At 40.1% G+C, this 16,906-nt stretch overlaps 1 protein-coding gene across 1 annotated transcript; it reads right to left on the bottom strand.

Moving 5' to 3' along the window:
- Positions 1-484: 484 nt before the first annotated feature.
- On the bottom strand, positions 485-16,876 carry ABCG5 (ATP binding cassette subfamily G member 5). The gene is made up of 13 exons (XM_077175844.1): positions 16,349-16,876; positions 15,523-15,644; positions 14,944-15,080; positions 14,630-14,728; positions 13,588-13,720; positions 12,101-12,240; positions 10,716-10,845; positions 7,942-8,155; positions 7,481-7,686; positions 6,517-6,655; positions 3,271-3,456; positions 1,510-1,622; positions 485-804 (listed from the first exon to the last, which is right to left on the bottom strand). Exons 1-13 carry the CDS (start codon positions 16,468-16,470, stop codon positions 620-622), a joined length of 1,926 nt encoding a protein of 641 aa, XP_077031959.1. The 5' UTR covers positions 16,471-16,876; the 3' UTR covers positions 485-619.
- Between the last annotated feature and the right edge of the window lie 30 nt (positions 16,877-16,906).

Genomic DNA, 16,906 nt, shown 5'->3' with positions numbered 1-16,906 from the left:
TGTCTTCACTGATTTACTATCAATTACAAGGCAAAACCAACTTGGGTAACTTTGATACTGCTTCAAGATGCTGTACTTATCAGTTGCATAGTGTGTATAAGATTAAAATGGAGTGAGTTCTTGATTCTGTCTTTACACATATCTGGTTTCTTTCCTCTCTACAGATTCCTCAAATGGTATCAAAACAAGACATAAGACTGAAAATAAAATCCTAGAAATGAGATTTACTAGCAGTTGGACCCCTCTATTTACTAGTAGTGGTTAAAAAATAAAATAGTGGGGAAAAAATTAGAGCACCATTGCTACATTGTTAAAAACTGTCAGCAATAGCTGACTAAATTAAATCAGAAAGCCCTTTAAAACATGAAATACTGTTGATTATGGCTGATCTGGAAATCAACCAGAAGAGAGGGGTGGGGAATACCAATATCAGGAGTCATTCACACTCTTAAGAGAACACTGGTTTTCAAGGTGAAAACAAACATGAGAAGATGAATATGTCTTTATATGTGTAATCATTTACATTCTATCTAAAATCCAACAATATAAGCCTTGGACCATAATATATTAAAAAGTATACTATTAGAGACTGTTGGAATTGCTACTTTTTCATTGTCAGTCAGTAATTCTCTCTTAATTTGAAGCATAGAATTGCAATAATGACAAGTACTGGTATGAAAGCATAGAGTATGAGGAAATCAGCTGTGAACCTGGACAATGCTCCAGGATAGTTTTCTTCAATGAACCGGACGCCTTGAGAGAGAACACAGGCAGCATTATTTGCAGTGGAACTGTTGGCTCCACCTGTCAAACGAAACAATAGTAGGTAAATCAGTAAAGTTAAAACTCAGATAAAAATATGTAGCCTTGGAGAGGAGCACAGACACCTGGCTACAATACCCCAAATATCTTAGGGTAGGTTCCAAGCTGTAAGTTTTACCTCACTAATGTCTATTAGCTACTAACCCTGCCACCCTGACTGATTCTCTTGTTCTGCAGGTTGTCTGGCTCACAACCAGCAAAGCACAACCTGACAGACCCAAGTAAATGGGTCTCAGTAAATACCATGGAAACACATTTGAACTGAAGCCTCTCTAGTATTAAGAGGAGATACCTGGTCAGCTGTTTGTTACCTCTCAATACTCCCTCCACTGATGTTTGATCTTAGATTGTGCAATTTTCTTGATGCTCTATTTGTGTAATATTGCACAAAAAATTAATTCCAGTCTGTAATAAACTTAGCTTCCAAAATTCCTCCAAAGAGGGGATAAGAGAATAGGTGAAAAAGAGGAAGATGTAAGAACTGGAAGAATGAGAAATGGTTGGAACAAAAGAATAAAATTCTGCTCTAGCTTGCTGATGTGGCATTATAGTCTTCACTAATTAGTAAGTTCTTGTTAGCAACTCAAAAGTTACCTTTATTTTATCAGGATACATGTACAAAGAAGGAAAATAAGCATCAACATCTCATTAAAACTATTTATAATGGACTTTTATTTGAACACTTACCACATGTGAAGTTTAAGCCATAAAATTCATTGACTACAAGGATTTCACTGCTGTATCTTTGAAATGTAATAAAACTAAGTAGTTTCAAAGGTGTTGGCATTTCTTCAAGGGTCCTTAAAGACACAGAGAAGTTAAGCTGGCTTTTGCTACATACTAAGTGACCCCAAATTAAAACAAGCTCTCATTGTTTATAACCTGTGACAAAAACAATTTTTGTCTCTACCTGTAGGGTTTTCAAACATAAAGTCCAATTTTAGGGCTAAATGATGAGACAACCATGAAGGCTATCCCTGACTTTGGTACAGTGTCACAACATTCAGCCCTGATTTGTTTATGAACAGTCACAAAGAATTCTATGGTTGTTTGCTGTTCACATGGCAGTGATAAACTGAAAATGACAAGGCCCAATATAAACCTTACTTGCAAAAATGACTTGCTTTCAAAGTAAGAAACCACCATCCCTCCCTCCATCATCAAAATCAAGTAATACTGAATAGGAATTCACTGCCACAGTAATAACAAAGCAAAAATGAAGCAAAAATAAGGAGAAGAAACATTCAACAAGACAGGGCAATTTCAGCATGTAACATACTTCAAGACTTATAATTCAACAACAACAAAAAAAAAACAGGAAAAAACCCAGCAGCCTAAGTCTCCATGCTATTTTTAATGTCCTTCATTGCTTATGAAGATCAATCAAAAAGATTCATAATATTAATGAGCAAAGTCTGTGCTGTAAAATGAGGTTAGAAACCACTGTAATGCTTTTAAGTTATCATTAAGGCATTAGACTATGGTAGCAGGAATAAATGTCTTTTACTATAAACATACATCTTCCTGAAATTAGGCAGGGACTAAATAATTAGACATTAACCTAGCTTTATATTGCAAATATGAGCTGAGATCTACTTTAAAGAGACAAAGCATCATCAAGTTTGTGAAGATTCAGATGGTTTTCTTGAGGACAACACCATGTATTGTTAGGCTTACTTCATTTTCATTGGAAGGGTCTCAGGTAAACATATCGTACTTGCTCAGCATCTTAGGAAAACTGCTTTTAACAATTACACATTTATTCTGGTATGTCCCTCAAAAACCCCAGTAATTTCAGTATTGACAAATACAAGGGGGAAACTGTTCAAAATTCACACAATTAAAACACAAACCCATCTATTTGCACAGTTATAGAGCAAGCAGATCATTATTTTCTCGTGTATTTACTACACTATTCAATAATTTTTATAGATTTCAGCCTGAACAGGTAGAAAAAGGGACTGAAAAGTTTACTGGCTAAACTGGATAATAATACTGGTAAGATACTTGAGAGCAACTGCTTTTTAAAACCAGCATTACCAGTGTTGAATGTCATAAGTTCCAGCAGTTACTAAAACATGTAGGAACAGGGATTTTTGGTAGGGTCCTTCAATGAGGACAGCATTTCACATCATCACGTCAGCATCAATAAAAGAATTCAGATGAGCTGATAGATATTAATTTTTCAGTTTTATCTTCAATGTATTTGCAAAAACTGGGGGAAATGTTCAATATCTTTGTGGAGATCTAAAGATACTAAGTGTGTGGTTTTGTGTTTAGTACAAGGCCGAACAAGATTAGGTAGTTCTGCCTCTGAAGGAGCACAGCAGCTCTTGCTTTTCCATTGCTACCTGTGCATGACTGGATTTCTGCAAAAGCAACTGTTCTAGAAACTCTTCCACATCAATGTTAACAGCAACACTGTAACAAAGTAAGATTTTTTCCTACCTTACTAGTCCCGTTCCCACTATCACACCAGCTGAATTAAGAAGCACAATGCCACTTTGGACTATATTTGGGTCTTGAACCATGCCAAGTATAACAAGTGTTATTAGTTCACCAATCATGTGAGATGCTAGGACAACAGCAAAGAAAATTCCAAATCTGGAAGCATCAGGATACAATCCTACAGTCCTGTACAAAGATGAGCAAAAAAACAGATAAAAAACAATGTTTGAGTAATAAACTTGAAAAGTAGCTTTTACTTTTGTTTCTATTTGGGTTTTTTGCAGTTATAGCTCATTAGGTGAAGAATTTATGCCTTAATCCTTAGTATATTGTTTAGAATCTTAACACAAAGGACATCCACTTACTATCATTATGTAAGTGCAGATACATGAGGTTTTCTCCATCTAGATTGAAGAGGGTTATGCAAAGATATAATTCTTGTAGAAACCCAGGTTTTTCCAAGACAACCACCATGGCTTTTCTATTCCTTAAACTAACCTGCTGCTTTATGTAAAGTCTTTGCAGTGGGAATCATTCATGTAAGTCACATATTTAAAGAACATCCTTATGCAGGTAATTAACAGATGGGATTTTGCACTTCTGATAATGTGCAAGCAAACATAAGCATGGATATATTCAATTAAATGAAAAACTAATTGAATTCACCACCCATGTAATTCCCACCAATGCAATTTCCCCCATACTCCTGAATTCTTTTATGCAACATGCTGTTCTCAGTTTTCTCCTAGTTAACCCAAGGAAAGAGTCCTCTCAATCTACACTCAAGATTAAAAAGTTAAGAAAAGCCTGCAACTGCTTGACAAAGTTAATTCAGCCTTATAGTGTATGTGACAGATGACAAAACCCTTTATTACACTGTGACACATTACTCTTTTTCCAAAATACCTCATACTAAAATTGCCTCACACTAGGTGCACGCTGCATGCTTTGCTTAGCTCACAAGCAGCAATTTGATATTTAATTTTCTTTTTTTGTTGCTCAGTGCAAGACCCTATGGGGTTTTCTTAAATCCCTATGTTCAAATATGGTCTTAAAACAGAAGTATCAATTTTCTTATAGGCTTTCCTGTAGTGTTTCTTGTAACACCAGAATATTTTATAAATAGATGGATGAACATTGATCCTTCCAGTATTAAACACTCAGTGAGGTAGCAGGTATTTAACAACTTTTAAGTACAGATTGGTGCAGAAGAAACAGTTTTCCAAAGTCCTACCAGAAAACATCACCTCTGAGCTGCTCTACTTTACACAGAGATATGGAGACATAGGCTAGTTAATCTGGGGTATGAATAGAACAGAAGAAAGAAAGAAACAGCCCAAAGAGAGAATATTACAGCAACAGAATAACAACATGATGTGAACTGTTAGAAGATTTCCCAGAGGTATCTTCCACTAGGAAAATCTGCACAGACAGGGCCTTCACTTGGTTGCAAAAGAGGCTCTCTTTGAACTTGGCCAAACCTTCCCTGTGTCTGATCAGGTCAGAGTTTGGGTCTGCCTGACCTAACTGGCTGCCTCCACAAACACAAACTCTACAAGAAATGGCTTGTAAGAGCACATGCCAGAGGCTGTCAAAGCCTCTCAAAAAGTTAGTTCATTCCATAAAGTTCAATCCTGCGTAACAACTGCCAAAATTTCATCCAGAAACTGCTTGCCCTCAGAGGTCTAAGAGCATTGTGAAATCACTTTGACACATCCCTGATGGCTTCCAAACAACTGCAATATTGGAAAGATAATACCTGTAAATATTATCCATTAACTGGAGCCTCACTATTTATTGTTGGTTGTGTTTGAGCCAACCAAAACATAGGGGCAAAGTCTCTGCCCATGTCAATTCCCTGTTTATTATGGAGTTGAGAGAGTCATGGAGCCTGGAGAGCTGCTTGCCAAATGGCTCTTTTCTTGGCATCAGTGACAAACAGCACAGCATTTAGTGGAAGGAACAGTAATTTCTGCCTGTCTGTCTGTCTGTCTGTCTGTCTGTGAAAAAAAGGCTTCTCAGGGAGCCCTGCTTCAAGCAGGTAGCACTGACAGCTTGCAGAAATAAAAGCACAGGTAGATAAGGGGATAAAGGTGGCTACTTTTCATATCCACACCAAACTACAAAACAACTTGCCCATGCATCCAACTCCTCACACCTGGAAGAGAAGAAATCTTCCTCTCAGGGATGCTCTCTTTTCATTGAGATTTCAAATGGAAAGAATTGAGTAAATACTGAGCACGGCCCTTCATTGTCTACTATAGAGTACAGAAGGAAGAAGGGAATAGTCATCCTTTTTTTCTGTTTTCCAGATGGGGGAAAATTGCTACAAAATTCCCTGTGCAGAAATTCTGCTTCAGAAGTCCAAGCAATTTTGTGTAGTTCTACTTTATCTGTTTTCCATCCATCTTACTGGAAATCAAGAGCACTAACATGCACAACTACAGCAGAATGGCTTCTTCTGCACTTTAGCTCTTTTATGAGGGTGTATCCACTTATCACTTTTGAACACCTCATCAGAAAACATGCATCCACAACACAAACCAAGCCTTCTCATCACTTGTACACATTTTACTACAGATTGCCAAATGATTGCAACCGTCTCAGGAAAACTAAAATTAACTCTGGTGCACTAGACATCTCTCAACATTAGAAAAGAAAAAGATTGAAGGACAGAAATTTGTCCTTTTCTCTGGAGGGTATAAGAAAGGGATCCAGATTTCATCACTTCCATATGCTGTAGCTAAACCCCAATGTCCCAGGAAATAAAAGTTTTGTTACTGTCATGTGCCTACAGCTGACATCCTCAATTTGGTTTTTTTTTGTTTAGTTCAGTTTTTTTGGGGTTTTTTTGATTGTTTGGTGGTTTTCTTTTTTGTTTTATTTTGGTTTTTTTTTTGTTTGGTTCTTGTTTTGTTTGTTTGTTTGTTTTTATTTCCTGTCTTTCTAAATGCAATGTAAAATGACACGTCCTGCTTTCAATATGACAAAAGTATGATAACTCTCCCAGGTCCATTAAAACTTTCCAAATTACCTAAAGAATTGGTAATTTACTTACTGGGTGTGTGTTTTCAGCTCTGCCTGAAAGAGAAGGGCTAAGTTTGTGTTATCTTTCCTTATGCTTTCTGTGTAATCATTTTGAGAGACAACAGCAGGAAGCCATGCCAGGAGGCCTTTTGCTGACATGTTAACTGACACTGGTAACAAAAACAAAAAGACAACCCAACAGATGGTCCAAATGCTTACCAGTAAATGAAGGTGCTGAAAATGGCCACACTGATGACACTGAAGGGCAGGATATGGACTATATAGGCCACAAGCATTTGCCATTTCTTATACAGGCCATCTTTACTTTCTTGGTCACTGATAGCACGTAGAGGTGGGACTGAATTAAATATATAAGGAATGAAGTAAATTACCATTAAACAGAAAGAGCAAGACTTGTTATTAGCAGAAATGATCTGAAGCACAGAGACAACTTTGAGAATATATCACAAACATTCTGCCTAAACCACTCTGATCCCTTTTCCCCTCACTGTAAATGCAAAGCATTTTTGCATGTTTGCAGATTGCAAATATTGGTAGGCTTAATGAAAGAGGCCTAACTTATCAATATGCAGGACAGCCTTCTCTTTTTGCATATACAAATTAAGGACAAGAGAAAACCTCTGTCACTGGGCAATTTATTGAGGTGCTCTGATTTCAATCTGATGACAGCAGTGTATGTTCTCTGCATGAACAGTTTTTAGGGTTGCAAATAGAAACTATTATTGCTTTCAGTATGGCACCTGTAAGAGGAAAAATCCTTTTAAAAAATGTAATCACGTAATACTCATAAATTCAATTATGCTTAATTGCTGTCAAAGCTGGTTTGTATATCCATCTTTCCCATGTGTCTGGTTTTGAGCTCACTTAGCTATTAGCTAGACCTAGACTTTGTTTTGCCTATAAAATGCTACACACAGGGAAATCTTTTGCACAGTTTAGAATAAAGCTTTCACAGACAGGCCAGCTATAAAAAAGAAAGGCAGGGATCAGGGCATATTCCCTTAAATTCCATTGAATTTTGTGCTTCTGTATCAACTCTGACATTACCTAGACCAGTGAAGATCCTTTAAATTACTATCTTCAATAAAGACTTTTTCTTATTTAAGGCAGAGTGGCAGCAGCACCTGCTGCTGCACGTAGGACAGGACAGACAGACACTCACACAGGGCCACAGCATTGAGCATCCCTGTGTAGGGGGGGGCACTCACGCACTGGTAGACAAGCCCCACACGGTCCTGCACGGCTCCCTGGGCCAGGTCATTCCTTAGCCTAAGAAGGAAAAAGGCTACAAACAAGCCAAACAGCAGGTTCTGCAGGAGACGCATGATGATGCCTATCTTATCTCTGGAGAGATTTCTTGTTGTTCTCCTGATAATGAAACAAAACAACAATAAAAGGCTTGTTAGCTACAGCTGAACACATGCTGGTAGGGTATTAAGCTTTGAACAAATCTTAGACACACAGTGCCCACCAAGAGCTAATATATCGAAAAAGACAAGGGACAAGTAGAGTGGGAGATCAAATAACCAAGGAAGTGCATTTATACATGGAGGGGGAACCTGAAAGATTAGTGGAGAAGGAAAAAAATAATTGCTTTAAAAAGGGCGGCAGAGGAAGTCTTACCGTAAAAGAATCAGTATTTGGTCAAAGCCACTGGGTGAGTCTTTGTTTTTGAATGGTATTGGTAGCAGCTCCTTCATATACTTTGTTTTTTCAATGGCTGCCAGTACTTTGCTAAAGATCTCTGAGTTTCTATAGGCTGATACAAATTCCTGAACCCTACTGTAGGTTTCAAGTTCATGTTCCTTGCTTCGGGTGTCCACAGATGTCAGATCCACTGTAAAATGACAAAGCTTTTACTCTATATACACATCACTTTCCCTTCATACCTTTTTCCCTGTGCAACTAACTTCTTCTTGTCTCCATTCTAAAATATGCAAAGATGAAAAGGTCAGTTTAAAGTATTCAAGGCTTCTTTCTCCCTTCTGTTAGATGCAGCAGGAATTAATTAACTGTGCAGCCACAAGAAATCCGTGTTTTGTGACCTCTGTAGGACCCTGCAGTTCAGGTCCTTGATCTGGAAATGCAAGGCCCAAGCACTGAGCTGGTCAGCCCTTCAGCACTCTCCTTGCACAGTACAGAGCTGTCGAGAGCAAGACAAAGCACCAGAGGATGAACATTTATGAAGATGAAGAGATGACTTATGTGGTCATATATTTCTCAGGTTTTCAGGCAAATGCTCAGACGTGGCTCCACAGCTCCCCCTTGTCCTCTGCCCACTCCTCCATAATTATGGAGCTTTATTTCTTGCTTAGTGTGAGCTCACACTGTAGAGACACTTCTCTTCTCTCCTTGAGCTGCTAATGCATTATTGCACTGGGTTTCACCTACCCTTTGCAGACATAATTTTAATGTGAAGTCAGAGGATGTTCAGCTGGCCAAATTCCCCTAGCAGGCTCAGCCCAAGCTGAAGGAAGTAATACTGACTACTGTGGAACTCAGGAAAGGTAACTATTTCACAGAGTTAATGTTCCTTTCTAATAAGCCCACCTAAACATACTCCTGGCACCAGCAATTCTTTTGCTGGCAGATGGGAAATTTGTGTGTTCCATTTTTACAAGTCACACAGATTCAGTAATAGTGCTAAAACACCTTAGAAATTTCCCTTTTCCCTAACAGCAATGAATTAGCCAAGGTTTTGAAAACTGGGTTGTTGTTCTCAGCAATATTTGTTCTTACCCAATTATATATTACTCTTCTACATCTGGTAAGATGTCTTCATCAGTTATTTATTCCTAAGGTTTCTCTCATCCTTAGATTTCAGTTTTGCAATGTTCTGTTCAACTTGAAAATGCAAATTCAACAAAAGGAGGCCTTGTCCAAGATTCTTAAGTTTCCTCAAAATCTGAATTAGACTTATGAATAGTTTCCCGGTGTTCTAAAAGCTGGAATTCAGCAGAATTGTCTTTAATGGTAAACACATCCAAAATGAAGCCTTCACTTTTACAAATGTGAACATCTGAAATGCAGAATCACTTTTTGAAACTTGGCCAGTGTGACATGCTGGAAGTCACACAGGAAATAAATGGCAACTGGGTGTGCTTTAAAAGAATTTTAACACTGACTACTAACTAGACCAAGTAGCTTAATGCCTACCATGCATTAGTACTTTTTACAAATGTGTGACAGTTCAGCAATATAATCCACACTCAATACATAGGATATATTTTCCTCTGTTGCTGGTGTAAATGATATCAGAATCTGTCCCTTCATTCACATCAAATCACACAAAAAAATATAAACTACCAATTTTCAAAAGACTAAATATTCTGATGATTCTTTGCTCTAATCTATATTTTTTTCCTTTCTTGTCACATTCAAAGGTTGACATTTGAAGAATGCAGTACTTCTTTACCAAGCTTTTTAAAAAGTGGGTCTAAATCTCAAATCATCTATGCTTTTCAAGACTATTCAAATTCATGAAGGCAAAATTATCCTCACTGTCATACCAGTATTTTCAGCTTTATCCCATTTCAGCTTCATGTCAACAACCATCCTCTCTTCTCACTGAGTTTAGAATGCCATGTAGACAATAGGAAAACACTGCCTGCTCTGAATGCAGCTTTTTGAATTGGCCAAATTTTCTGGTTAGTGCTCAGCCAGTACTGCCAGAAATTACCCTAACACATTGGATGTAAATAGAGTTTTAGGTACATGGCTGCATATCTGTACTTGTACAAATACAACCATATTCTCTTCAAACCTGTGCCTGTATGGACGAGGGACATGGATGTCCTGCAGCAAAACCAAGTCTCATTTCCAGTCTCCTGCTGACTCATTTTTTTTCATCCTGAATTGGTAAAACAGTACTCTCCAGCTTATGCCAACAGCTATCATCACCTTGCTATCATCATCTCCTGAAGCACCCATTCTGTTCCAGTTGTCTACCCTGGTATTAGCAACTCCCCAAACTTTCAGAAACTTCAAACTTAGAATTCCTGGAAATTGATGCCTCAAGTCATCCCATATTTATTCTACATCCTTCCCTCCACACAACTCTTTTAAGTTGCTTGTCATTACAGAGTCTGGAGGACCATGGGATTTTCCACAGCTTTGGAATCAAATTAATTTTCCAACATCCAGTGCACAGCCATAGCGAAATGCCATCAGGAATCTACAGATTTCATGAGGTTGAGATTGTTTTTTTAGTGGCAGTTTACTCCTTTACTGCAAATATTTGATGGAGTCATTAGGAATGACGTGGGGCCAGCCCCCTCTCTGAGCTGAAAACAATTAAAAAGTTGGAGCAGAAAACAAATACATTTCTATCTTTGGAAAAACTTCAACTTGGGGAAAAAAACCAAATTGTTTTACCAAAACAACTTAGACAAACTTACCATAGAAATCAAAAGGATTTGATTGTTCAGGACAAGAATAGCCACAGTCACTAAAAAATGAGATCATTTCCATAGGGTTCCCACAGAAAACCATTTCTCCAAAGCTCATGATGGCTATTTTATCAAATAACTGTTGGGGAAAAATTAATAGATTAGCAGTATCTACTAAGAATCACAGAATATGATGACTTGGATGGAATCCATCAGGATCATATCAAGTCCAACTCCTGGCCCTGCGTAAGACACCCAAGAATCACACCATGGGCCTGAGAGCATTGTCCAAAAGCTTCTTGAACTCTGTCAGACTTGGTGTTGTGGCCACTTCCCTGGGGAGCCAGTTCCCAACCACCCTCTGAGTAAAATCTTTTTCTAAGATCCAACCTAAACCTCTCCTGTCACACTTCAGGCCATTCCCTCAGGTCCTGTCACCAGTCACCACAGTGATCAGATCAGGAGTGCATTCATTCTTGAGCACAGCTACTGTCTTGGTAATAGAAAGGCTTTGATGGGAAAAATAGTTTTGACATATTCAAACTTCCTTACTGTATTTCTCCCAAAAGACATTTGTCCTTTCTTTCACTTCTCTCATTGGTGGTTATGCAAAATGACACATCTTTAGCCTCTAGTGGTTCTCCAAACCGTCAATGAAAACAGCATACAGAGGTAATCCACAAAAAAAGATGTGGCTTTCTGACTTCACTCCTAATGCACCTTCACTTACTGCCTGACCCCCTTTGGTGCTTCATACCCCAGTCTGTAAAACCCCCCAAATTGCTGCCAAGGTTATCTTGAAGTGCTTAAGGACTCTAACAGCACTGCTGTCAAGTGAATGTCTGCCAGGACAAGGTTGCCACCAGTTATGATCAGTCCATGCTCTCAAGACACCAGGGCTGCTTTCAGTCCAGAAAAACACTGTTGCTCCCCTCTGGCTCCACAACCATTTTCACTCCATTCAGTCAGCCAGGGAAGAGGAGTTTTGCATTCATGTGGGAGGTGGTGGATAAGAGCAAAGTGAGAAACAGTAGTGGGAGAGAGAAATCCTCTCCTCAGCACAAACCCTGCAAGGCAGGACTGCCCCACCATACAACCAAGGTGTATCCACATGCCTTGTCACGACTTCTCCCAGTGGTTTTGGTTTGGGCAGTTGCATAACACAAGTGTTATGAACACAAATAGTCAGACTCCAGACTATTTTCATAAGGCAACGTGTGCTAAGTGCCATGTGACTGGGACAAGGCCAGAGTTGCACAGTTCAAGAGAAGCCTCTAATCAAGCAAAGGAAAGGAAAAGAGGCAGCTATACTGGATCTTGTACTTCCATCCAGAAAAGAACCTATGTACTAAAAGGTCAGGTGGAAAAGCCAATAGTGAGGAGGTATCATCTACCTTGAAAAGTTCTGAGCGAGGCTGATGGATTGTAAGGATCACAATCCTGTCTCTGTGTGCAAGCTCTGAGAGAAGCAAGACAAGCTGGTTTGCAGTCAGGCAGTCCAGCCCTGTCGTTGGTTCATCAAGTAGCATGACCTCTGTCAAACAACAAGGAATAGCTTTAAAATTCAGGTAAATGAGGAGCAAATGGCATAGCTTCTGCCCTTAAAGCTAATTTGGCAAACAACATAGAAATCACTTTGCAGGTGAAGTTCCACACAGAAAGCAGGGTATACACAGATATTGCCATGACAGGATCTTTCAGTTTTATTTAGTTTCAGTGGTTCTGTTTCAATGACTAGGAATAAGGACATTAAAAAATACTTCAGAGCATAATATTTCTTCTAAATTCATGTGAAATCTGAAAATTACCAAAATAGTTTTGATGGATATATCTGCTTTCAAGAACAATAATGATAAATTTCAGCATTTACAAAATTGTAAACATAAGCGACAAAATTAGCTAGGAGTTATATATTCTGAATTAAATTTATATATACACATAGAATTTGTTACGAACAAACCAATAATTGTTAAAATACAGCAGATGCAATTCTATAGATTGAAGCAGATGTTACTGCCTTTTCTTCATTATTTTACTGCTCATGAAAGGGGAAAACTTATCACCAAATCTATTATTTTTATAGAGATGACACATAGCACAGAAGAGGGCAGTCCAGCCTTGATCAGGGTACGAGGAGAGGAGAGTTTTCACTCCAGGTTCATCTATACAGAATTATTATAGTGTTTACTGTAGAGTTTAGTGAGCTCCTGAGCAGCAACCACACCCCAGGAGTCACCAGTAGCAGGCACGTACCTCGTGCTATTTAAGCTCCTTCCTGCCTAATATGCAGTTGTAGCACATCCACATGGCTACAAGGACTCCAGCATCCAATAAATATGTGCTGTACATTCACTCCATGAGATTCTAGCGCCTTCAAGAAACTCTCTCAAAGCTGACAAATTTTTTCCCATGGATAATCCTTCCATAGTTAGTCGACTTTGATTTCCTTTCACTGGAATTTTTTTGGCACTGGAATATACATGGCACTCACACACATACAGATCAAGGGCAGCTGCTCCACTACAGGGCTCAGTGCTTTCATATGTATGGCTCTAATGTACTCAAAAATGATAAATTAATGGGCCACAGCCAACATTTGGGAAGAGTGAGCCCAGAAAGACTTAAAATGGATAAATCCAAGATTTATGGATAAAATAGATAAATCCCTAAGATTTTTAATTTGTCTGCTTTCCAAGATCAACTAACAAATCAATGGCTGACCTCAGTTACTGCTTGTTCTTTCCTGTCATCACCAGACTGGCTTCTGCTAAATTAAAGAATGCAAATGCTTTTGTATTTTAAAGTGGTTTACAGAGGCCTGTGGTAGGAGCACAGTGACACAGCCTTGCTTTATTTTGAAAATCCATGCAGTGGTACTTACTGGGATCTTGTAAAAGCTGGGCTGCAACTGATACCCGACGCCTCTCACCCCCAGAAATTCCTACGACATTCCGGCTTCCAATTATTTTGTCAGCAATGTGGCTGAGACTCAGCTCAGTCATAACTGCATCTACCTAAAAAATAATTGCAATTTCAAAACACTAAGAGATAATCCACAAAGGATACCTGTGTGCAATGGCAAAAAAAAAACAGAAAAAAAGGACATAATTTTAAGTTACAGCTTTACCAATATCCTGCATGCATCCATTCTAGTTGGACAGTATCGGGCCTAATTTCTATTTGATTCTTTTTAATACATTATTTAAATTATTATTTTTTAAAATTTCATTTCAATGTATTCTGAAATGAGTCAATTTTAGCCTCACTTGACATTAAGAGATTAAGCGTTCAGAGGTGACTACAAGTTAAGGTGTGGAACATAATGTGCTCTGGCTTCCAAAATCAGGGAGCAGGAAGCACATCAATTCTGGGAAAGTATAAAGTACTGAGTGGGAGACTGGGGCAGAGAGAAGACAGAAAGCAAGACCCTCTGATCAGGAATATCCAGTTTTACTTTAAATAGAATTCAAAAAGAGTCCTTTAAGTAAATCCAAAACACACTGATTTCATCAAGAAAGTAGCTTGTAGGAGGCTTAGCAGACCAGTGCTTTTTTGAGCTGTTGTGGTTAGTGAGAGATATCCTACAGGAGACAGAGTGGTGCCAAAATCAGTTGTGCTGTCCGTGACACTTGCCAGCACACATGGGCCCAAACACCCCAGAGAGCTAAGGCTCCCCCTGGGGTGGGAGTTTTGTCCCAGTATAATGGGGATTTCCTGGGGCACCAGCACAAGCCCCTTGGAGAGGTGGGACCACCAGAGAGCTTGTGTTCTACCCCTCAGCAGGGAGATTTCTCCCCATTTGCAGAATGAGGATTACAAAACCTCATAAACGTAAAACACAGCCATGGATGGAAAGTGCTGCTGGTGAAAACATTCCATGACATCCTGCATGACTTTTTGGTGGAAGACTGTAAAATACAAACCTTCTTCTTGATGGAGCTGTTGGAGCATTTCTTAAGAGTTAGTAAAGCTGTGTAGGTCAAAGACTCCTGTACAGTGAGAAAGGTTAACAAAGTGTCATTCTGAAAAAAAAGGGAAGAGGAAGGAGGAGTTAGTCTCGTAGTAATTAAAATTTTGTCCCTCTTCATGCAAGCCTAATCATTCACACAGCTTATTAACTGATTTGTCCCCAATTTCCTAGTAAAATCACATTCACATTACACTACTCCATTACACTAGCAACTTTTTTTTACACAAAAGGAAGCACGGTAGACAATAAACAAATATAGAAATCAACCTGTGGCACGTAAGAGAAGCAATCTCTGAACTGTTCCCTCTTCAGCTGACGTCCATTCACATACACTTCACCAAAGAAGTTATCTTTATGTCCCAGTCTGCCTGATATTGCATCCAGAAGTGTTGTTTTCCCAGATCCTTTCAGACAAAAGAAATTAATCATGTGCTGAGATGAATTTTATGACTCCAAGAGTCGTAGCCTGACTTGGACACATCCAAAAAGTACAAAGTTGGATTTTTTCCTCAATAACTTTAAAATAATAGGGCCTGAAAATGCAGCTAATTAAGGGAAGCTAAATGGGAAAATTAGATTGCAAATTAGCATTTAAATCATAAAAAATTCACACTTTGCAGTGAAACATTTGAGTTTTGAAGTAACCTTGTCTGTTATTGAAGTTGTAATTGTTAGTTAGATGACAGAAGACTGAACTCTGAAAACCAAGCACCATTTTTACAAAGCAGAAGTTAAAATCAGCCACAATTTCTTTATTTAAAACACAGACCTCAGTCACATTCATGTCACTATGGAAGTCACCAGTATTAACTGTGATCTTTTGTTTAAAGAACTGGAACAACTTACCAGAATTTCCTAAAATCCCCATAATCTGGCCACTTTCTATGTGAAATGAGACATCCTTAAGTATTTGCCGGGTCCATTTTTTACAATATAAAGAAAAATTCCACCATGGGCCAACACGCTCTCTTGGAAAACAAACAACAATAAAACAGTTAAAGAGAGAGAATACGTAAAAATTTTGCATAAAGCAAGTGAATGGTTCATAGCTACTTGCATGTGGGATGGGAGCTGCAAAGACTTTAAAATATGGGAAAACAAAAATTAAAGTATTTTCCCCCTTGCCCTTTCCCCTCCTAAGGCTTCAACTTTAGCATTACCTGGAAGATAAAACGAGATCTGAGCACGTTTTTCAGAATGATTGCTAAGAAGCTTTTGGACTACAACCAATAGGGCAACCATGAACTGTGGCTTTATTTGCCTATGATGTTTGCCAGCCGTTAATCCACCCGTCCCTTTCCTTAGGGCCTCGTGTTGTCCCTCTGGCAAGAAAGGCAGTGGGAAAGGGCACTTTTGGAAATCACTAAAGCACGTCCTTCAGGGAGGCGTGAAAGGGATGCGGTGGGGCTCGGGAGGGCTCAGCCTTGAGGCGGCGGGCCCTGAGGCGCCATGAGGGGGGACCGGCACCATGAGGGGAGCCCGGCCCCATGAGGGGGACCCGGCAGTATGAGAGGGCCCGGCACCATGAGGGGGGCCCGGCACCATGAGGGGGCCTGGCACCATGGCTCCTGCCGGGCTGGGCGGCGGCCAAACCCACGGCCCACAGGGCCAGCCCCGCTCCCTCAGCCCCTGGCCGGAGCAGGGACCCTCCCCACCGCCCTCCCAGCCCTACCTGATGGTGTAGGAGACACCCTGGACGCTGATGCTGTTGGGGAGTTGCCCCGCAGCCATGACCTTGCCTGCGTGCCCGATGCTGCCACTCTTCTGCAGGGCGGGAGACGCTCTGCCCGACATCCTCGGGTGCCGGGGCTCCGCAGTCTCCCTGCGTCCCTCACGCTGCTGGCCCGGTGCCTGCCCCTGCTACCGCCACTGTCACTGCCGCCACCACCACCATGCCTCCCCCGGCACCGCGCAGGGGCAGCTCCCGCTGTCCGGGGTCAGCAGGTCGGTGCCCCCGGCGCCTGCAACCTCAAAGAAAACAGAGGGGCTGCCTGTTCTTTCTTTTTCCGGAGAAGAACTGATCAGTGATTAGTTGAAGCCGCTATCTGATGTACCTTTAGCCTGAGCTATTAGTGTCCCAGAGGAGGGGAATATTTCCCTGTCCACGGGGTCATGCCAGCTGCAGAGACGCAGTGCGCCAGGAGAAATGGGGCTGCGGTGAGGGCGCCTGGAAAGGACTGCTTTCCAAACCAACAGAAGGATTTCCACAGCTTTCCTAGAGACGACAGTC

The sequence above is a fragment of the Agelaius phoeniceus genome, chromosome 3 (genome assembly GCF_051311805.1).
Source record: "Agelaius phoeniceus isolate bAgePho1 chromosome 3, bAgePho1.hap1, whole genome shotgun sequence".
NCBI lineage: Eukaryota > Metazoa > Chordata > Aves > Passeriformes > Icteridae > Agelaius > Agelaius phoeniceus.
Note: the sequence above shows the minus strand (reverse complement) of the source record. Positions and strands in the feature narration are given on the sequence as shown.